Raw genomic sequence first — 23,456 nt, 5'->3', positions numbered from 1 at the left:
CACTTCACAGCACAGCACTGTACACAGCATAGCACTTCACAACACTGTAAGTCTAGAGGCTTGTAGTAGTCTTGCTGTAGACCGGTGAAGCTGAAGACGAGACGCCATAAACACAGTCTGGGCGGGAAGGCTTGTCCACTGTATCTCACTGAGAAATAATCACTGCGCCATCTGACGTTCGTCTTGATACCCACAAAGTGTTCTATACTACTGAAGGTATACACAAACACTTGTTCTCTTAAAAGCAGGTTCTATTCTCGTACGGGAGATATATACAAGGGGACCAAAAAGCTCACTTCCGCACCACAAGGACTGGCTGTCTTCACTCTCTCTATGTATTACTGCGCGCTGCATGTACAGATGCCAGCATTCACAAGCTGAATACATAAAGTATAAATATGATAATTTATATACATAACATGGTGCATAATAAATGGGAATATTACATAGAATTAATACAGTTCTGTAATACTTTACTATACATAATTAATAAGAGTAATATAAGAGTAATATAATAATACACAGCTTAAGGTACTACTTTGTGTCCATATCATACAATTACACCTTTAAATTTTTTACTGTATTATTAGCCGCTTGGTCGGTCGGTAATGTCTCTGTTGCACTCTGTTGGCAAGCACTAGGCATCACTGGCTCCTGAATAGATCTGAATATGCTCCAGTGTTGGTCAAGTTCGGTCTTGAAAGAGCTCACACTTGGAGCTGTCACAACACTCTCAGTCAGGTTGTGAACTCTTGGAACAACCTGCCAAGAGTGTTATAACAGCACCGAGTGTGAGCTCTTTCAAGACCAGACTTGACCAACACTGGAGCATATTCAGATCTATTCAGGAGCCAGTGCATGCCTAGTGCTTGCCAACAGTGCGTAACAGAGACGTAACTGACTGCTCCAGTGGCTAACCAGCCGATAAGTGGTAAAAAGGAAAAAGGTAAAGTAGTAGTACTCTTGCTTATGTACAAGTTCAGGTATTTACTTTTATGAAAACAATTAATACATAGAAAAGATCAACTGACCAAGTAATTTGTGGCGCGCTTTTTGATGACCTTCTTGTAGACATCTGTAGCCCCCTCCGGGAAGGTGCCAGAACTAAGGTAGTGGTAGACCTCATTATAAAACACTCCATCAGGGTCATCAGGTTGCAGGAAAGGAGCAAGTGGCAGTGGCACTATGGGCAGCACTTTTTGCTGCAACAGAAGCACTTCTTCTTTAACATTAAATACAAAATTTACAGTAATCATGGGGACAAAAAAACAATGTTAAAACACAATTTAGCTTAATCAGGTTCCTAATCGGATAACATGTTTGCATACTGCACTGAAAAAGAATTGGATATACTGTATCTAAAACAATACTTTTTCTACAAGGTTGATAAGCTCTTCATAATTAAAATAACAAAACAATGATGTTTGAAATCTCATATCGTGACTGAGGAGAACAGTTAAGTGAGTTAGTGAAATTTTTCCACCAGGACACCCCCTATTTTTATACTATCTATTGTAAAGGACAAAAATATAGTAGTAATACCATATTTGGAGCGGCCCCGTTTTGTGTTATTTCACTATATCATTCTTGGTGTTGAAGATAACTTTTACCTATTTAAAAACTCCATAAAGCCAATCAAAAGTTAGGAGGTCAGATGCTCCCTTTACTGACAGCTGTCATCTTGTGGTTCACAATTAATGTTACAGTAAAACCCTCTTAATCCAAACTAAATGGGGCGAAATCCAGTCCATAATTCGCTAATTTCCAGATAAAGCAATTTCCGGAAGGGGGTACCAAGAAATATTCGGATGACAATCAAGATTGCCGTCTGGTGCACACAAGTACCAGCCCCAGCAGCTTTGTTTACAAGCCGTCACGCTGCTACAGCACTTGTGTGTGCATGTCTTAACTCCTGTTGACTATTTGTGACTTTGTGGACTAATTACCATGGCTTCAAAAGGCAAGACAAATTCAAAAGGAAGTCAGAAGAGGGATAGAATAAGTTAAGCTTGAAGGACCAGCTAACAGTTCTGGAAGAACATGAGAAAGGTGTCTGCAAAACTTTTGATGGAGAAATATGACTTGAAAAAATCAACCATCAACAGCTTCCCTAACTTTGTGTTAAATATTGTTTGTCCAATTTGTAAAAGAATTAGATATACTGCAGGTTGGTGATTCAAAAGTGTTTAATTTTGCCACCACGTGGGTAGATCCGGATAAAGCAGAAAGCCAGGTAAAAAGAGTCTGGATTAAGAGACTTTTACTGTATGTACCACTTACATACAGTGATCCCTCGGTTAACGAAATTTCGGTTAACGAATTACCTTCCATAAGAATCTTCAATTCGGTTAACAAACAAAAATTCTGTTAATGAAATTCATACGAAATCATATCAACATGTTTTCGCTTGCTCACCAGCCGGAATATTAGTCCGCCAATACAGTAGTCGGTTCTAGGGCTTAAATTTGTTCCCATTTGAGTAAATATCAAGAAGGTCGTACTATTCAATAATTTTCCAAGTCTTATATTAAAATTTTTTGTAATTTTAACACTTATTTAACATAATTGCAGTACAGGAAACTAGTTTTTGGTGCGCCAATCAGCCACTTGACTCACCCAGCAAGGCGTCAGTTTGTATCTCTCGTTAGTGGAGGTAACATCTTGCTTGTGGCTCTCTTGAACATAAACTATTTTTACAGTACAATTATTAGTCATTTTGAAATTCATTTTACATATTGACAATATATAGTGCAGTGCAGTGTTGATTTAAAGAAAATAATCTTGAATTACACCGAGTGAACTTAAAATTTTATGGGTTTTTTAGTTTAACAAATTTATTGGCAGAGCTTGTAGTACAGTTTGCCTATTCTGAGTAATTCAGTCAGGTCTTGACACTGAGGGTGGTATCACTTCTCACTGTCACGCAGGACAGAGGTTCACACACAAAGAAATACATCATATTCATTAACAACTATAAATGTATAGAGGTCAGATTCATATGGATAATGTCACTGTTCACTGCCATGCAGGACAGAGGTTCGTACACAAAGATTTGCATCATATTCATTGTATATGCTTATACACACACACACATATACATACATATCTGTGCTGCTCCTTTTCTTGCACATGTATATACTCTATACACATGCACTTCTATACATATACGTCGGTCAGATTCATGTGGGTAATGTCACTTTTCACTGCCATACAGGACAGAGGTTCGTACACAAAGAATGCATCATATTCATTGACACTATATATAGGTCAGATTCATGTGGGTAATGCCACTGTTCACTGCCACGCAGGACAGAGGTTCGTACACAAAGAAGGAAATACATCACATTCACCAGCAGCATATATGGGTCAGTGGATCACATACATTGGAGTCATATTCTAATTGAAGACTAATCAGTGTGGGCTAGCAAATTTGGGATAAACAGCAAGAATGTCCTCAAGCACACCTGATTCAATGAAGTAATTACATAGTTCAAGATACAATAAGTCAGGTGGCCTGAAGTCTTTGACAGTGTCACATTCAATAATATAGTGTTCAAGTGTATGCTTTAAAGGTTTATCACAAAGTTTACATGCTGAGTGTTCCGGTATGGGTACAGCGTTACTAACTTGACCAGATGTGTCTGTATCCTAGCCTAATTCTGGCCACGACTACATCACATTGTCTGGTTCTGTCCTTATGCTGGCCATACCGGTACCTCTTGTTACAAAATTTGTCATATTTACTAATGCTACAACTGTCAGGTCTCTCTGCATTTCTCACTTCTTCTAGATCAGAGTTCATGATTCTGACTTGAATGTTTTTAATTACGGCATTGGACAGAGCAAGGTCGCGGTCAACATTTTCTTTCTTACATGCCTCATTGGCCAGTCTATCAGCACGGTCATGATACCTGATTCCAACATGGGACGGAATCCACACAAATTCGATACGAAAGTTGTTCTCATTGGCAGTTATCACATTCCTTTTAATATCACATACAACTTTAGACATAGAACCTGACGGGCTGTTCATTGATTTCAAAGCACTTTGAGAGTCACAGAATATCACCCCACCTCCATTTTCTTTGAGGTAGTCTGTGGCTAAGTAGATTCCAGTTAGTTCAGTTTGTGTTGTGCTGGCCCAGTTGTTCAGCCTTTGTTTGTTTGACACTATCATCTCTTTTTCTTTATATATTACAATTGCACAGCCTGTTCTACCTGTGTTTGTCTGCACAGAACCATCAGTAAAAGCATAACATTCACTTGATTTAATACTCTCTATGTGTCTGTTAATAGTTTCTAGTGTGACACATCTCACCACATCGGTGTTTAACATTTGCTTACTACCAACAGGAGTGTAATTAATAGGAACTGATATGTCCAGCCAAGGAGGAATGGCATTAATAGGTTCGTCTGGGGTGATTGGGACATTCAGTTTCAGGAGATCTGCAACACTTTTATGAAGCCACGCCCCAAAGAGAGTCTTTTGTGAAAGGTTGGCGAGATGGTCGGGATTACTTAGATAGAACATCAACTCAGTTTGAGTTGTAGTTTGAGAACTATTGTTCTTCAAAACTTTGACACAAAACATGGTATTAAGTAGGGCTATCCTCTCAGATAGGGAGGGCAGTCCGAGCTCTTTCCTAATATTTACAATTCTGGTTGATTTTGGGCAACCTAGGATGATGCGCATGGCTTCATTTTGCACTACCTCAAGGCTGTTGAGTTGTTTAGGCGGAATAGTCACAAGATGGAGAGCATGATAGTCAACTACAGAACGAATGAAGTGAAGATAGAAAGTACGAGCATAGGTGATGTTAATTCCATAGCCCTTGCCAACAAGGGTTCTGAGGGGGTTTAATGCACTGCATTAGTTTGTCACGAAGGTTGCTGACAAAGTTTGCATCATTCACACAAATTCCAAGATATTTATAGGAGCTACATAGTTCCAAGGGCATGCTGTTAATGTTATAGTCAAGAGGCAGAGGGTGAGCAGGACGAGGATTGAGGACCCTCGTCTTGTCAACAGATATTATGTGACCGCATTCAACAGTTCTCCGAGCAAATACATCCAGCAAGGCTTGGAGCCTGAGTTTGGTTTGTGTCATAATGCAGATATCATCAGCATAGCATATTACGGCTTTGTTTGGCTGAACTGGAATGTCAGCAATAAGCTTGTGCATCAGTATATTAAAGAGCATAGGACTTAACACTCCTCCCTGAGGCGTGCCCAGCTCAAATGATCTCATTCTGGTACTTTTAACTCCCCTAAACAGAACACTGGCATACCTGTTGGACAGATAACCCTTTATCCATGTCAGGAGGTTACCTTGTATGCCAAAATTAGCTAGTTGCTCAAGTATAATGTCTCTATTAGCTACATCAAAGGCTGATTTAAGGTCTATGAAGGCTGTTTGTGTCTTATCTTTTGAGTGAACAAGATATTCTGCAAAGCATGTCTGTGTGCTACGCCCGGGCATGAACCCGTACAGATTAGGGGCGAGTTTGTCTTTGACTTGAAACATGAGACGGTTTAGAACAACTCTTTCAAGGACTTTACACATACAGGATGTAAGTGAAATTGGCCTGAAGTTTGGAGAATTAGCTTTAGGGATTGGAACTATGTTTCCATGAGTCCATGTCTTAGGCAGAATACCCTGTGTGAGGCTCATTTGATACAGGTCAAGCAGTGGATGGTTAGGGATCTCATTCAACAATCTCAGGGTGTTATAGGTTATGCCATCCTCACCAGGGGAGGATGACTCACCTTTCATTAGTGCTGTTGTTAGTTCGTGGTGCGTTATAGGAAACTGGTCGGTAAGGTCTGGTGAGGAACAGGCTATTTCAATATTGAAACCCCTATTAATGTGTGAGGTGTTAAGATATTGTTGTATGTCAGGAGGCAGGGAAGTGATTCGTGACACACTAGACCATTGGTCTAATAGCATGTCAGCATATTCTGCAGGGCTGTGATGAAGCTGGACTGGGGTGGGTGACTTGGTAATGGCTCTAATTTTCTTCCACATTTCTGCTAGAGTGGTTGTTCTATTAATCCCCTGTAAGAATTGTTCCCAATAGGTGTTTCTTACCTGACCTTTGAGTTCACGAAATTCTCTGTTAGCTTTGAGGAATGCCAAAAGGTTATCACTAGTTTTATTTTGCTTATAAGTGTTGGCAAGCTGTTTTACATTCTCTCCTTCTTTGGTGAGGATGGGGTCATGTGTCCACAGAGGTGGTTTAGTGCTGCCCCCCTTCCTCCTTGACTTAACCCAGGTGGTATAATATGTGGTAATGACATTTACAAGATCACAGCAAAATTCATCCACTGACCCAGGTGTATATCCAGCATACCATCTGTGGATGTAGGCCTTGAAGTGCAGTTTAAGATTATCTGGGATATTAATTCTGAGCTTAGGATGGGGTTCACACTTGACATCAGCAACAGTGTATTCAGTAAGTATTGCATAATGATCACTGACAAGGTAGTCTGAGATGACCTTAGCCTTGACATTACTGTCTACTAGGTTATACCCAATCACATAATCAAGTCTGCCCCCCATCAGATGTGTCACTTTGTCTGTGTCGTATACAGTGATATTATGATTATTGATGTAATTCACGAACACCCTCCCATTAGAGTTACACTGGACATCACCGAGGACAGTGTGACGAGAGTTAAAGTCACCCATACACAGCATAGCATTGTTACCTGATGGCTTTGGTAACACGTCCGCTCGCAGTTCATTACACCGAACATAGATGTTATACAGCGAAAATTGACTGTTTGCTGTCTTTACTGTAAATTGTTGATAGTGAATACTTTCATCATTGTGAGTTTTAATCCATTTACAGACCAGACCATTCTTTACATATGTGAGCAGGCCACTTCCTGCTCCACTATTATATGCTGTAAACCCAGCTATCCTGGGTGCAACTTTCTTCTGGGTGCTGGACATGTAAGGTTCTTGTAAGCCAATTACATCAATGTCAAAAACTTTAACAAACCATTGTAGATCATTAATTCTGCGATTAACACTCCGGATGTTCCATGAAATGAACCTAAGCGTTCGTGTTACTTTTCCCACCTTGTATTTAACGTAGAGAGTCGCACGCTGGCATCATAGATCAGCCTGACCAATAAGCTGACCCTTCCAATTTCTGTACCTCTGGATTTCCTGATAATGTTCTTCACAGCCCTTATTCCAGTAGGATTTTTATACGCGGGTTGCTTCATCAGTCCCGCGAGTTCATCCCCGTAAACAATGGAAAACTTACAGGTTCATGAACAGTCTGCAGACCTGGGACTATTGTAGAGACCACGCTGGCAGTCTGGGGCTCATTCTCCCCATCCATGCTACCATCACTATCGGTCTCGCTCTGGCTACTCACCCTCAAGTTGGCATCATTATGAGAGGAGGCACCAGCTCCTTCAGAAGCTCCACTAACACTATCACTGTCATTGTTCACTGGTACACTTACTTGGCAGGCTTTAACCTGACCTGCATTGGCTAACGAAGGAGAGTCACTTCTAATTCCCATCATCATCATCATCATCATCAACCAGGAGCCTTCTACCTACACACCTCAAAGTAAGTGTACTTTCCTGCATTTATTTTTACTTTGTATGTAATTTTTGGCGAGCTGGAACCAATTACTCAAAATCCCATTGAAACAATGGTTTCGGTTAACGAACGACCTTCTGGAACGAATTGTGTTCGTTAACCGAGGAACCACTGTACTGTAAATTCAATTTACTTAAAAATTTCATGTAATTTTCTTAGGGGAAATCAAAATTCATTATCACCATTTTATGGCTATGTTCCACACTTGCATGTGTTAGCCGTGATTACCTAATGGCAGCTGCTGGGTAAATTAAAATACAATAAACCCTTGTTATTCACGGGTTTGCAATCCACGATTTTGACTATTCGCAGTAAGCAGATTGTGGCTAGCTTACGAGCCTCTCCCGCAGTGCAACAAGTCACCCCCATGTGCCTGGAGCATCTCCTCTCCCTTTGTTTGCCTGAGACGCAGCATCTCTTGTGTTATACTCAAAACTTTAATGTTTGTGTGAAATGGATCCTAAAAGACTGCTTAGTGTCCAACAGTGATCCTGATGATCTCTCTATGCTTCAGTAACCAGATTTCGTCTTACTGTACAGTACTCTTCATCAAGCTCCAAACTTCCACATATGAAGGAGAATAGTATTGGTGACTAAGTTTCTCATACACAGTATAGGCATACGGTAGTGCACTATAGTAGTATAAGCTGCTATTCGCAGTTTTGCCAATTCTCGCCATTCCTTGGAACTTAACCCCTGCAAATAGCAAAGGTTTACTGTAAAATACTGTTATCTTGTATTTAATGGGAGTACAATCAGGCACTCCCTTTGGTTACATTCGGTGGCTGGGATGTTCCCAAAGTACAGTATGAGACACCGTTACATTATATACAGTGTTCTTGTTTTTTTGTTTCACAAATAACATGCCGGAAGATATACACTCCTCCATACAAATGTTTGCAGACGATGCCAAGTTATTCAGGGAAATTAAGAACCAAACAGACAGTGAAGAGCTGCAGGAAGATGTGTCAGCTTCAAGAATGGTCAAAGAAATGGCTGCTAAGGCTCAATGTCACAAAGTGTAAGAGGATGCACCTGGGTCATACTAACAGTAAGGAGGCTTATCATATGTCCCAACAGGAAGAAAAACTGCATTAATAGAGACCGAATGCAAAAAGGACCTGTTTATGTATGTTGACAATGAACTGAAGTTCTCAGGCTAATGTGAGAAGAAGTTGAATCAAACAACTAAACCAGTAGGTCTTATAAGGCCGTTCAGATATCTAGATGGTCCGTCCCTCATAACGATCCTCAAGAATGAGGTGCTTCCCCGCCTGGAGTGTCCATTCCTGGAGCTGGTGGACACCCGCCCCACAAGGGGTCACAACTCAAGGCTGAAGAAGCCACAAGTCCATAAAACTGTGAGGGCAAACTTTTTCAGAGTGATAATTGTGAACTCTTGGAACAATCTGACAGAGAGTGTTGTAACAGCATCAAATGTGAGCTCTTTCAAGACCAGACTTGACAAGCACTGGAGCAGGTTCAGTACATTCAGGAGCCAGTGCGTAACAGAGACGTGACCGACCACCCAAGCAGCTAACAAGCCAATCAGTGGGGAAGAGGATAAAAGTAAAAGTATAATTTATCATTATAAAAAGAATCAAACTGATAAAATATCAGGTAATACTAATAAAGAGTCATTAATGAATCACATGATTTGATTGATTGATTTTTTTGATTGATTGATTGGTTGACTGATTGATTGTGGTAATTACATCCCTGCTGACACAACAGCTTAGGTCATATGTCACCGAATTAAAATTAAGGCTTAAAAGACTAAAATAAAATAATGCAAGGTAAAAAGACAATAAATAACATAGAACTTTCATAAAATCATTTAATTGTTAATAAATAAAACTCAAAGCCTGTGTAGAAGGCCGGCTACCTCCAGAAAGGAGAGGACGTCCCCTCCCATGTCACCTGCTCCCCCCCCCCCCAGCACTAAAGAGAGACGGTAAGACCAGTCTCCTCCCCGACACTGGGAGAGGTGCTTACAATGAAGATCTCTGAGACTGGGGCACTCCACCAGGAGGTGTCACAGTCAATGGGACCAACAGAGGTGGGCCAAGGCAGTCTCTCGATGGCATGGGAGGTAAATGGGGCATATGCTATACTGTAGGTATGTTGGAGGTGAATGCATTGGGATATATCATCATTTATATTAATTAATGGGAAAAATTTTACTTTAACTACCATTAGTATTTGGATGTTTAGATTCGAGGTACGCTATATTGGGTAAATTTTAAGTTTTGGTCATCCCTGAACTTAGACATGCAGACTAAGTTTTTTTTATGGTTTGCAATGTGTTATGAACGATTTAGACCTTCATTTCTATCGGAAATCACTAGTTTTGAGTTACTACCCCCCCCTTACCGATGTATGTTAAGCTAACCTTATAACTCATCATACCCTCACCTAACCTAACCTATGATCTGTATTTTCTTATGCAATCGAAAAAGGTTTGCAACAGAAATCCCGTAGAGATAATTTGTCTTATTGTTTAAAGTACTTAATCCCATAGTTAGAATCTTACGGTTCCCCAGATGACCCAAACCAAAATAATACCAATATTTTTTGGAAAGTTTATACCGTACGATGAAATTTGTTGTATGGGCAGCTAATATCCATTGAATTAGTTAATGTGCTTAGTAATATTCATATATTCAATATAGCATTACTGTGTTGCACAGTAAAGCACAATTAATTATCTAATAACATTTATTTACAGAGCCGATCAGCCGAGAAGGTTGGACAACTACTTCCAGGGTTCATCAAGGCAGATGAAAGAAATTTACCAAAAGTAGATGTCTTTACGTTTGTAGATTATTATCAAGAACTCTACGATGTAGCTACGAAGCACGTTAAATTACATCTGTCATCTGATCATCTTAAGCCCATTCCCTAGCCATGGTCATCCCTAGTCCTTCATAGTCCCTCCACACTTTCCCAACATGAAATAGAACAGTGATGAAAACTTCCATGTTGGAGTTATTTGTCTTTTGCATCATTTTGGCACCCAGCAAGTAAACACACACGATGATACTTGGGCAGTAATTTATTTTAACCTGAAAATAAGGTATGACTGTGTATATCATCATTGTATATGGCCACAAGTCCTGTATTCCTGCTGGTAACAACACATACACCACAGCTGGCTGCCTCGAGGCTCCCACTCTGCGGCTCGCACTAGTCAGTGACGTCATAACTAATCAGAGCTTTTTATAGTCCCATGACTTTTTATCAACTTTAACCCTTATTTTTCCCGCTTTTTGACCAAAATTATTTAAAAATATCATTGCCATAGTGAATTTAAGCATTTTATTTACCCATTGACCTGCCATCTTACGAAAAAATTCCGACCAACAACTCGTCTATTACGTTCTGAAGTTAACAAAGAGGTCTCACTTTCCTCGCAACAGTCGGACGATTCTACCATCGATATCTTGTTCAGTGGATCATCAGCCTCCAGAGACTCTGAGGACACTCTGTGGCGTTTTGCTGAAGTTCTTGTAGTACCAGGATGGCGGGTGGAGGAAAGATGAGTAGTAGCAGATATGCCTGCCTCATCCATATGGACCTCAGCCACTACGAGAGAAGTCTGAGGACTGAGAATTGGTGGCATAGAGTCGGGTGCGGGAGCTGAATTGAACACAGGTACTGATGATTCTCGGGGTAAGTGTTATTATTTTTTTTCCTATTATTTTCACCACTTATCAGCTTACTAGCTGTTTGGGCAGTTGGTCTATCCAGCGTTAGTACAAGAGGAAACTGCCACTCTTCTCCCAATCGTCGAATCTCCGCGGTATCAATGAAACTTGCGGGCTATTTCCCCTAAATGTAATCGTTGGCTATGCAAATCGGCGGTTAAAGGGACGTCAGTTTTCGGGGTATACCTGTATATACAGTAGCGTTAAGTTTGGCAGAACAGTTTACTGTACTGTACAGTGCCTATGAAGCGTTGCACACAATACAGTAGTATCCCGCTTAACGCGGTCAATAAAACCCACAGGGTACCGTGTTAAGTGAAAACCGCGCTAAGTGAACAACAGAACATATGGGATTAATTCCAATAGAAACTGGCCCGACCCCCAAACTCCACTTTTTCCAACACAATACTATGTTCTAGTAAAAATAACATCTTAATTTTATGATGGTACATGCACACAATTAATACTTAAGAGAAATAGAGAAATACAGTCGCCAAGTTAATGTCCATTCAAATAATGGACTCCACTCCCTCCCCCTCTTCTCACACTACACTGCTAGCTCTTCCCTCTCTGAGAAATTTTGGGGGAAAACCACTAAATTTTAATAAATAATACCTCAACTAAAGTTAGGATAATACAATTGGCATTGCTGGATTCCTTGTAAGACCAGGAATATTTTGAATATAAATGTCATATATTTTGCACAAAAGATAACATATTTACTCAGAGTAAACATTACATCTAAAATTTGTATGTCTAATGCAAAATCTATGATGTTTATATTCAAAATGATCACCAAATTGTAAGAATTCCAGCAATGTAAATTATATTCTGGCCGGGTAATTTGTATGAATTTTATGAGCTAAAACAAATATCTTCAGTTTATAAAAAAAAAATATTCTTCACGACACTATCTGTCAATCAAAGTACCCCACCTTGCCTCCCCCCCCTTCCAACTACGCGGTCCGTCCCAACCCTCCCCCCCACCCCACCCCCACCAATCCTCCCTTCAAGAGAAAGGTTAGGTGAAAAAACTAAATTTTAACATTGAGTATTAAATAATACCTCAGATTAAAGTTAGGATAATATAATTGACATTGCTGGATTCCTTGTAAGACCAGGAATATTTTGAATATAAATGTAATATATTTTGCACAAAAGATAACATATTTACTCAGAGTAAACATTACATCTAAAATTTGTATGTCTAATGCAAAATCTATGATGTTTATATTCAAAATGATCATCATATTGTAAGAATTCCAGCAATGTAAATTATATTCTGACCGGGTAATTTGTATGAATTTTATGAGCTAAAACAAATATCTTCAGTAAATAAAAAAAAAAAATATTCTTCACACGGTAACAGATGGATGGTTGGTCGGTCGGTCCCTCCCTCCCCCCACCCCCCACCAACCCTCCCTACCAGATGTGTGGGAAAACCAGAATATTTACATTTTTAGTAATAAATAATATCTCAAACTAAAGTTAGGATAATATAATTGACATTGCTGGATTCCTTGTAAGACCAGGAATATTTTGAATACAAATGTCATATATTTTGCACAAAAAATAACATTTGCTCAGAGTAAACATTATATCTAAAATTTGTATGTCTAATGCAAAATCTATGATGTTTATATTCAAAATGATCATCATATTGTAAGAATTCCAGCAATGTAAATTATATTCTGGCCGGGTAATTTGTATGAATTTTATGAGCTAAAACAGGCAGGCAGGCAGGCAGGGTGGCGGGTGGGGAGTGGGACGAATCTAAAAATAGCTCTGAGCCGGACACACTACGCGTATACGTGGAAAAAACCCGCGTTAAGTGAAAGTTCAGCTCTGGCGAGGCACCGCGTATACATGAAATCGCGCTAAGCGAAACCGTGTTAAGCGGGGTATTACTGTACAATACAGTATACAGTACAGTATATTCCATATGCCTCATACAAATTCATCAAGAAATTGTCTCTTGCTGTTAGTAAGTGTACAGTACATAATACAACTGTTTTTATTTCATTATGTACAGTATAAAGGCTCATTACTATAAGTTAGCAAATTCAATTACTCAGCAAGGTCTCAGCCCTATATCTTTTTTTTTTTTACGGGGATTAGCCCACCCGGGCACAGGTCACTGACCCACATCGGGGCCTGGTGGGCAAAAATGTAATAATAATAATAATAATAATACAGGTTGAACCTCCCTAATCCGGTACTCTATTGTCCAGCACCTCCCGTCGTCCGGCAAATTTTAGTTTGCCGGACGGCCGCTAGTGCCCACCGGCGCTAGTATCCATGGTTCGTCATACCCTTTGTTTACATCTGGTCCTCGTGGAGTTTGGTGCGTTCCTAGGTATTTCAAGTGTTTCTGTAATACATTGTATTTCACTTCTTATTTACCCTTAATATGCCTCCTTAGCATATTTATTTATTATTTCATTTACTGTAGAGATATTATTTCTGCTTACAGGTGAACATCACCAATTGATGGACAGGTACCGTAACTAATTTGTCATTTCAAGTGCAGAATGAGAATTACTGTTTATCTATTTTCGTTTAGTATAATTACACTGTACAGTAGAACATTGATATAACATGAGATATGTTCCAAGAGAGGTCGCTTTAAACCGAATTCGCACTAAATCGAAGTGTTGTTTAAATGGAATAATTTAGTTTGGTACTTGAGAGAAACAAAATACTAAAAAGACTGAGAGTCTACCCAGATGTACCTCAGCCCATCTCCTAGAATAAACAAAACATTGTTTTTTGTAGTATTATGTTAAAACAAACACTCATAAATCAACACAGCTAAAATTAAGAGATGCAAAATGGTCTGTTTACTGGCTGGGAAGATGGGGAGGGAGGGAGACGAGGTGATACATTTGACAGTTGATGCCAAGGTCTAGTGCTTATTTATTTATCTGTCCTTAGGAGTGACTTTAAATTTTTCTCTTATAAAATGTCACTGAACTGACATGGGAGAATATAATTTACATTGCTGGAATTTTTATAAGATAGTGATTAATTTGAATATAAACATGCTACAGTGGTCCTTCGGTTAAGGAGCACAATCCGTTCCAGTAGGTTGCTCTTTAACCAAAAAACTCGCAAACCGGAACCATTGTTTCAATGGGTTTTTGGGTAATTGGTTCCAGCTCACCGAAAATTGCCTAAATTCAACAAAAATTTTAGAAATGGACACTTACCTTGAGGTGTGTATGTAGAAGGCTCCTGGATGATGATGCTGAAGTGAATTTGAAGTGGGAGGTGGAGGAGGAGAAGGGAGAAGAGAAGGAAGTGGAGGTGGAGGAGAAGCATTTTACTGCTTCTTGGAAGATGAGTCACCTTCCATGAAAATGTCAGGAACCTCTGGACTGACAGATTCTCCAACATGAACATCCTCTCTCCTTCTTGAAGTGGAAGGCAGAGGGATAGCATCTTGTTCCCTCTGCCTTTTACTGAAGAAAGTGTCAATTGTGGTCTGTGGGACATCTCTCCTCCTCACCATTAACTTATGTTTAAAGAAGGAGACCATTGAGTCCTCAACATGACACAAAGTTATTTCAGTTTTTTCCACATCTGAGTGCTTTGAAGCCAGTTCCCTGAACTTCTCCCAGTGGTAAATCATATCTTTCAACTCTTTAGTTGACATATGGTCATCACTTTCAATTTCCTCCTCACCACTGTCAGCCTCTAACATCTCATCCAGTTGCTTCAAGTCATCAGGAGTAAGTTCCTCCTCATGAGACATCACAAGCTCTTCCACATCCTCCTCCTCCACTTCAAGGCCCAATGACTGACCAATGGACACAATCTCCTGGTCCAACTCTGTTTCTTCCTGAAATCCCTCAAAATCATGGACTACTGATGGCCACAGTGCTTTCCATGAAGAATTGAGGGATCTAGTGGAGACTTCTTGCCATGATGACACAATCAATTTTACAGCCTCCAGGATGTTGAATTGTGTCTTCCAGAACTGTTTCAGTGTTAGTTCAGGATCATTGGAAGTTGCCTGATGACACCTCATGAACATTTTCTTCATGTACAACTTCTTGAAGTTGCTAATCACATTCTGGTCCATTGGCTGTATGATTGATGTAGTGTTGGGAGGCAAAAACAACACTTTCACAAAGTCAAATTGATACTCCAAAGTTTTCGCAAGTTCAGGGTCATGACTAGGAGCATTATCCATGAGGAGAAGAGCCTTTAAAGGGAGTTTATTGGTGGTTAGGTAGCTCTTGACAGAAGTGCAAAACACATCAACAGCCCATTCATTAAAGAGCTGTCTTGTCACCCATGCCTTACAGTTGGACTTCCAATAAACTCCAAGCTTTGTTCTTACCACTTTCTGTTGCTTGAACACCCTGGGGTTTTCAGAGTGGTAGACAAGCATAGGCTTCAGTCGGAAATCCCCTGAAGCATGGGCACCAACCAATAGAGTGAGACTGTCTTTCATGGGTTTATGCCCAGGTAAAGAGGCATCATCTCTGGTGATGAATGTTCTTTTGGGCATCTTTTTCCAGAACAGCCCAGTTTCGTCCACATTGAACACTTGTTGTGGAAGATAATTTTCTTCTTCCATCACTTCTTTAAATTCCACTAAAAACTTTGCTGCCCCTTCCTTATCAGCACTAGCAGCTTCACCATGCCTAACAACACTGAAAATGTCACTTCTTTTCTTAAATTTTTCGAACCAGCCTTTGCTGGCCCAAAAATCTTCAAATTCTGTGCCTGAAGAACCAGGTTGATCCGTCTTTAAATGTTCGTATATCTCCCTGGCTCTTTCACAAATGAATTCAGGAGAAACTGAATCACCTTTCATCTGTTTTTCCCTAATCCTGATGAGAAGTAACCTCTCAGTTTCTGCAATTAGGTATCTACTTTTAAACACTCTGGTAGATTTGTCTCTCACTTTCACATCTTTAAATTTGTCTTTCTGTGCAAGAATTGTCGACATGCCATATTCTTTGCATAGCGCATTTGTTCTAATGCCTTGTTCATGTTTTCTAATAATTTCCTGCTTGGTTTCGATTGAAATCGCTTTTCTTGATCTCTTAGGCCCCATGCTGGATTCAAACAATGTCAACACGTGATCTTTTAGGTATAAACTTGCTGTAAATAAAGAATATTTTCTTTAAAATAACACTGCACTGTGCTATATATTGTCAATATGTAAAATAAATTTCAAAATGACCAATAATTTGCTTGGAAACACAGAAAACAAGCATTTAGTTGAAGAGAGTCTCAAGCAAGATGTTACCTCCACTGAAAACAGAGAGAGACTAACGCTTGTTTGCTGTGTTAAGAGGCTGGATGCCGCGCATAAAACTAGTCACTTTACCTTCAATTATGTTCAATAATTGTTAAAATAACTGAAAAATTTAATATTAAACTTTTAAAATTATTGAATAGTATAAACTTCTTGATATTTACTAAAATAGTAAGGAATTTAAGCCCTAGAACCGATTACTGTATTGGCGGACTAATACTAAAGCTGGTTGACCGCCAATTGCAAGCCAAAACTTGTTAAGGTCGGCTCGTAAGAAACTCGTTAACTGAGGGATTGCTCGTTAACCGAAGTTAAGAATCTTATGGGAGGTAACTCGCTAACCGAAATCTCGTTAACCGAGGCGCTCGTGAATCGAGGGATCACTGTATGTAAAATAAATTTCAAAATGACCAATAATTTGCTTGCAAACACAGAAAAAAGCATTTAGTTGAAGAGAGTCTCAAGCAAGATGTTACCTCCACTGAAAAGAGAGAGAGACTAACGCCTGTTTTGTGTGTTAACAGGCTGGATGGCGCGCCAGAAACTAGTTTCTTTACCTTCATTTATGTTCAATAATTGTTAAAATGACTAAAAAAGTTAATATTAAACAATTAAAATTATAAATAGTATAAACTTCTTCATATTTACTAAAATAGTAAGGAATTTAAGCCCTAAAACCGATTTCTGTATTGGCGGACTAATACTACAGCTGGTGGACTGCCAAATGCAAGCGAAAACATGTTGAGGTCGGCTCATAAAAAACTTGTTAAACGAGGGAGTGCTCGTTAACCGAAGTTAAGAATCTTATGGAAGGTAAATCGTTAACTAAAATCTCATAAACCGAGGCGCTCATTACCCGAAGGATCACTGTACAGTCGGCCCTTAACATACGCGGGTTTAGCATACACGGATTTGCAAATACGCGGATTGCCCCGCCGGAGGAATATTCTGTACATTGAAGTAATTGAAGTACATTCAAATCGCGCGCCATTCAACTCGCGCGCGGCACCGAACACGGGACACCGCCCGCTCCCGCAACCTCACACACACACGCATAGCTCTCCCTCACTCAGTCAGTCTCGCTGTAACCACGCTTGTGTTGACATCAGCATTGTAGTTGCAAAAATATTACATTTCCGTGAATGTATTATATCAAGCACGGTATGAATAGAATATCACTAATATAAGAGTATTTTAACCGAAAACTACTAAAAAAACGAGTAACATATCTTGAACATCGGAAGGCTAGGTAAAGTCTTTTGTTTTCATGTAATTTATCCTAATTTACATTGAAATGCATTACATTTCAGCAAAACTACTATTCATTTCTGAGAATATGGAAATGTAATATTTTGCTGAAATGACGTACGTATTACAGTGGAAAGTGACGAAAGCAATGACTCGCTTTCTTTCGTTCAAAAGATGTTACAGTAATCGCTTTTTGAATGGTTTTCAGTTAAAAAACTGTTGTATTACAATAATATTCCATACCTAATTCACTTGTGATGCAAAAGTTTTTTTAACTGAAAACCATTCGAAAAGCGATTACGGTAACATCTTTTGAACGAAAGAAAGCGAAAGTCATTGTTTTCATCAAGATTTTATCCCACTTTCCACTGTAAAACGTACGTCATTTCAGCAAAAATATTACATTTCCGTGAATGTAGTATATCAAGCACAGTATGAATAGAATATCATTGTAATATAACAGTATTTTAACCGAAAACCATTAAAAAAACGAGTAACATCTCTTGAACATTGGAAGGTTAGGTAAAGTCTTTTGTTTTCGTCATGTATTTTATCCTATTTTACATTGAAATACATCACGTTTCAGCAAAACTACTATTTATTTCTGAGAAAATATTCATTCAGGCACAGTTTAGGTAAAATATACGTGTGATGTAACATTTTTTTAATTGAAAACGATTCGAAAAACACATACCCTCTAGCCCTGTTCAAGGAGAAGACTGGGAGGAGCTGTTTGGTGCTTGAGACGATGACAAGGAAAATGATTTTGATGGATATTAATGAAAATATTCAGAAAGACCCTGGCACTGTCAAGGAAAGTGGCTGCTGAAGGCTTCCAGGACATGGCAGAGGACGACATTCGGGAGCTAATTGAAGAGCACGACACTGAGCTGACCGAGGAGGATCTACAGGAGTTAGTAGACTCAGGCAAGGAAGAGGAAGCGAAAGGGAAAGAGGATGAGGAAGAGCACCAAGAAATAACATTGGAGAAGTTGGGGGACATGACCAGGAATATTGAGGCACTGAAAAACCTGGCCTATAGTATGGATCCCTCCATGGTGCATGCCCTGAAATTCATGCGAGGGATGGATGACATTTTTGCTCCATACAAAAACATCATGGAAGAAATGAAAGAAAGAGACGACAACTCCCCATCACCATGTTCTTTGATCACCGAAGGAGAGATTTAACACCATCAATCACTGGCGGCAGTGAGGAAGCACCTGAATCCACCGTCGCCCCCACCTCACCACCCGTTATGGAATTGAGTGACGATGAGCCCGATGACCCCCGTCCTGTCGCGGAAGATAGGTACTGTACAGTAAAGTGAAATTTTTATATCTTTTTTTAATAGCTTTTCTTGCCATGTTTATTGTTTGTAAAAATGCACAGCACAGTACAGTTCAGTACTGTACATAGGAAGTGGAGGTGCAGTTATTCACAAAACATTTGTGTTTGTTGTCGGCAGTAGTCACGGTGAGGAAGTGGAGGAGGGAGCGGAGGGAGCGAGTTGGGAGGAGTGGTGACCTTGGACGCGGGAGCAGGGACGAGATGCCAACCAGTACATTACGGGTGTATTAATTGTTTTTATAGCTATTTTTGCATTTTAATATTAAATACTGTACATTACGTTTCAACAAAATTACCATTTATTTCTGAGAACATAGAAATGCAATATATTTGCTGAAATGATGTACGTATTACAGTGGAAAGTGGGATAAAATTGTGACGAAAGCAATGACTTTCTCTTTCTTTCGTTCAAAAGATGTTACCGTAATCGCTTTTCGAATGGTTTTCCGTTGTGGGATTATAAGGCTAATGATAGGATAGAATATTATTGTAATACAGTACGAGTACAACAGTTTTTTAACTGAAAACCATTCGAAAAGCGATTACGGTAAAATCTTTTGAATAACGAAAGAAAGCGAAAGTCATTGTTTTCGTCATGATTTTAGCCCACTTTCCACTGTAATATGTACGTCATTCCAGCAAAAATATTATATTTCTATATTTATTTCTGAGAATACGTATATTCATTCATTCACAGTTAAGGTAAAATATACTTGTGATGTAATATTTTAATGAAAATACGGTATCGTAGTTTTCTTTTGTTTCAAATTTAATTAACAAAGATTGATGTTTCAAATGTAATGAAAAAAAATTTATGTCCAGTATCTACAGTATAAATAAACTTTAATAAATGAATACTTAATGTTTTACATCGTCCTGTGCTACCATACCATGGATTTGGCTACTTTGGGCTTGCTATGATGACGCAAGAGATCTGCCCTGGCGACTGTACCGACACTCACAGCTGGTGGTGCGTTGGTGCGTTGGTGCATCGTTTCCATTGTTTACTGGTAGTTACTGGTAAATATTTTTCAAAATAACGAAACTATTACCCGTTTAGAGGTCGACCCCCAATTTTTTGTCAAATAATTTGGTCTTAAAAACTCGAACTACACACAGGTATATACGGTAAATAAGGACATGGGGGGGGGCCCAGGGTTTTTTTTTTTTTTTTGGGGGGGCAGCACATATACGCGGATTTTTAACATCCACAGGTATCTCTGTTACGTAACCCCCGCGTATGTTAAGGGCCGACTGTATAGACAAAAATTTTAGTAATCATTTAGTACATTATATTGAGTACATGTACAGTACAGCTTTGCCCTTAGGACAGTGTAGCGTGCCCAGAGAAACATTAGGTGCGAATTTTAAAATACAGCTCCTCCCCGACTTACAACTTACTCGACTTACGACCACCCGCACTTACGACCTGCCTCAGTCGTACCAACATTTTGTCAAATTACATATTTTTGAGTCCCGTCAGTACGCAGAGAAAATTTTCGTTTGTAATTCACTTTAAAATGGCTGGCAAGCTTAAAAGTGAGAGTTTTGTGGTGCTGAGAAGAAAGAGAGACATCCATTTTAGATTTTCTTTGTATTATTTAAGCATTTTCGACTAATAACCTGGATTTGGGTCCCTAACCCTGTCATAAGTCGGGGAGGAGCTGTATGATGCGCCAGATTGACTCTCACAAAATAGAAAAGATTCGCTTTAAATTAAAACATTGTCCTTAATTGTGGGTGTTGCTTTAAACCATGAATCTTAAATTGAATCGTTTTAATTCAACGTTCTACTGTATGACTGAAGGACTAGTAGAGAAAACTATCCCCTTAATCTTCAGTCTGTATAATAAACTCATAAATAGTAAAGAAAACTAGTTTTAGCAGTAAGTAGTGTACTGCATGTATCAAAATACTATTTTTTATTAACACAATTAATTTTTTGAAACTTACCTCCATTTGTAGATTGACTACAACTCCATGATGCATTCCATCTGCATCATCTGCCATGACTGCAACACCTTGTTGCTCTGCACCACCCATATCACTTGTCAGGTGACTGTACTTTGTTTCTTCCATCATGTGCTCCACCTGTTATGATAGTTAATGAACACATTTATAACACCTCCCAATAATCACCAGCTCTAACAGTGATTAATAAATATGTGCAATATTGTGAAGTTCTAAAGGATGACACAATGGCCAGTTACACTTATGAAGAAGCTCAGGTAGAAATACTGTACTCCACTGACAGGAGACGTCGACTCGATGGGCTTCGAAGGAGACTATCCAAGGACGCACAGCTGCGACAAGGATACGTAGAGGAAATAAATAAACTGCTTGCTGAAGGATATGCTGAATCAGTGCCTAAGTGCCAGTTGGAGTCACTTACTGGACTGGTCTGGTATCTGCCTCATCACCCGGTGTTGAACCCAAATAAGCCAAACAAAGTACGCATAGTTTTTGACTGTGCAGCCAAACACAAAAGGACATCGCTGAACGACCAGGTACTACAAGGTCCAGACTTCAACAACAAATTACTTGGAGTCCTGTTTAGGTTTCGCCAAGGAACTAGAGCCATCATGGCAGATGTGGAGGCTATGTACCATCAAATCCCTGTAGTGCCAGAACATCGAGATGCGTTAAGATTCCTCTGGTGGGAGAATGGGGACCTGAGTAGAGAGCCAATAACCTACAGGATGAAGGTGCACATCTTTGGTGGGGTGTGGAGCCCTTCATGTGCAACTTACGCTCTCCGGCGCACATTCCAAGACCACAGATCCGAGTTTCCCGACATGGTGGCGCAAGCGGAAGTCAACTTCTACGTTGACGACCTGCTCATGTCGCTGGACTCATCAAATGAAGCATCAATGTTAGTGTGTCAGCTTCGAAGACTGTTGGCGTGTGGAGGATTTCGGTTAACTAAGTGGGCCAGTAATCACAAAGGAGTGTTGGCTACCATCCCACCGGAGGAGAGGCAAAATGCACTGAAGGAAATTGATCTGAGGCAAGACAAATTGCCAATGGAGCGAGCCCTGGGGGTTAGGTGGCTCCTGGAAGGTGATCAGCTCGCCATCAAGGTGCAACCAAACTCAAAGCCAGCGACCAGGAGAGGAGTACTAAGCCTGGTCAGTTCTATTTATAACCCACTGGGGTTCGTGGCCCCATTCATCATCAGGGCTAAAATATTATTTCAGTGTGAATGAAGGCGTCGATTAGGGTGGGACGAACCTTTGTCGGCTGTTAATCACACGACCTGGAGCACCTGGCTAGGAGAACTGGCCCACCTAGGGAAATTAAGGGTACCCAGATGCCTAAAAACAGCATGTGCTAAAGAAATCATCTCAGCACAGTTGCACACCTTCTGCGATGCATCGCAGGCTGCTTACGGTGCGGTGACCTATCTGAGAATGGTAGACTCTGGCGGAAGTATCCAGTGCTCTTTCGTCTACGGACGGGCCAAGCTGGCCCCACTCAAGCAACTGACAATACCAAGGCTGGAACTTTGTGTAGCTGTCGTGGCAGTGAACGCTGATCGAACAATTCGCCGAGAAATGACCATGACCATACACGAATTCTATTTTTGGACGGATAGCATGCTAGTTTTGCAGTACATCGCCAATTCGAGCAGACGATTTCAAACGTTTGTAGCCAACAGGATAGCAGTCATACAAGAGCTGTCAAGAACTGACCAGTGGAGACATGTCGGCACATCGCTGAACCCAGCAGATGATGCAACTAGGGGATTACCTGTCCTGGACCTGGTTGCAGGATCTCGGTGGATACGAGATCCTGACTTTCTACTCAGTGTTGAAGAACGGTGGCCAAAGGGAAAGGAACTGCCAGCAGTTCTGAATGACTTACTGGAGGTGAAACGAGAAGTACACCAGAGATCTGTAGTTGCTCTGGCAGTGAGCGAGCAGTCAAAGTAGTCCCTCGCCAAACTGTGGCTCAGGTACTCATCATGGTACCGCTTGGTGAAAGGGGTGGCATGGATTAAAAGGTTCATTTCGTGGCTTGGGTCCAGTACAAGGACCGCAGACCTGCGCCTCAAACTGAAGAGGCTAAGCACTGAGGAACTACAGTCGGCTGAGCAGACAATTATAAAATTGGTGCAGAAAGAGGCTTATGAGAAAGAAATCCAAACTGTCATAAAGGGTGAGCTGCCGAAGGACAATAAGCTATATAAACTGGAACCTTACTTGGACGAGTGAACGTTGCTCAGATCAAAGGGATGAATTAAAGGAACCCTTCTTG

General features: G+C 40.1%; 1 protein-coding gene across 1 annotated transcript in view; it reads right to left on the bottom strand.

Annotated features, from left to right (window-relative positions):
- The window catches only part of LOC121859385, a 70,613-nt gene that overhangs the window by 26,611 nt on the left and 20,546 nt on the right, over positions 1-23,456 (bottom strand). The window contains exons 4-5 of the mRNA XM_042356167.1: positions 21,153-21,290; positions 1,032-1,202 (exon numbers count right to left, since the gene is read on the bottom strand). Coding sequence (XP_042212101.1) covers positions 1,032-1,202; positions 21,153-21,290 — 309 coding nt within the window. The remainder of the gene's footprint in view (positions 1-1,031; positions 1,203-21,152; positions 21,291-23,456) is intronic.

Source organism: Homarus americanus, unplaced genomic scaffold (assembly GCF_018991925.1).
Source record: "Homarus americanus isolate GMGI-L3 unplaced genomic scaffold, GMGI_Hamer_2.0 scaffold7626, whole genome shotgun sequence".
Classification (NCBI taxonomy): Eukaryota; Metazoa; Arthropoda; class Malacostraca; order Decapoda; family Nephropidae; genus Homarus; species Homarus americanus.
This window is presented reverse-complemented; position numbering and strand designations above follow the sequence as displayed.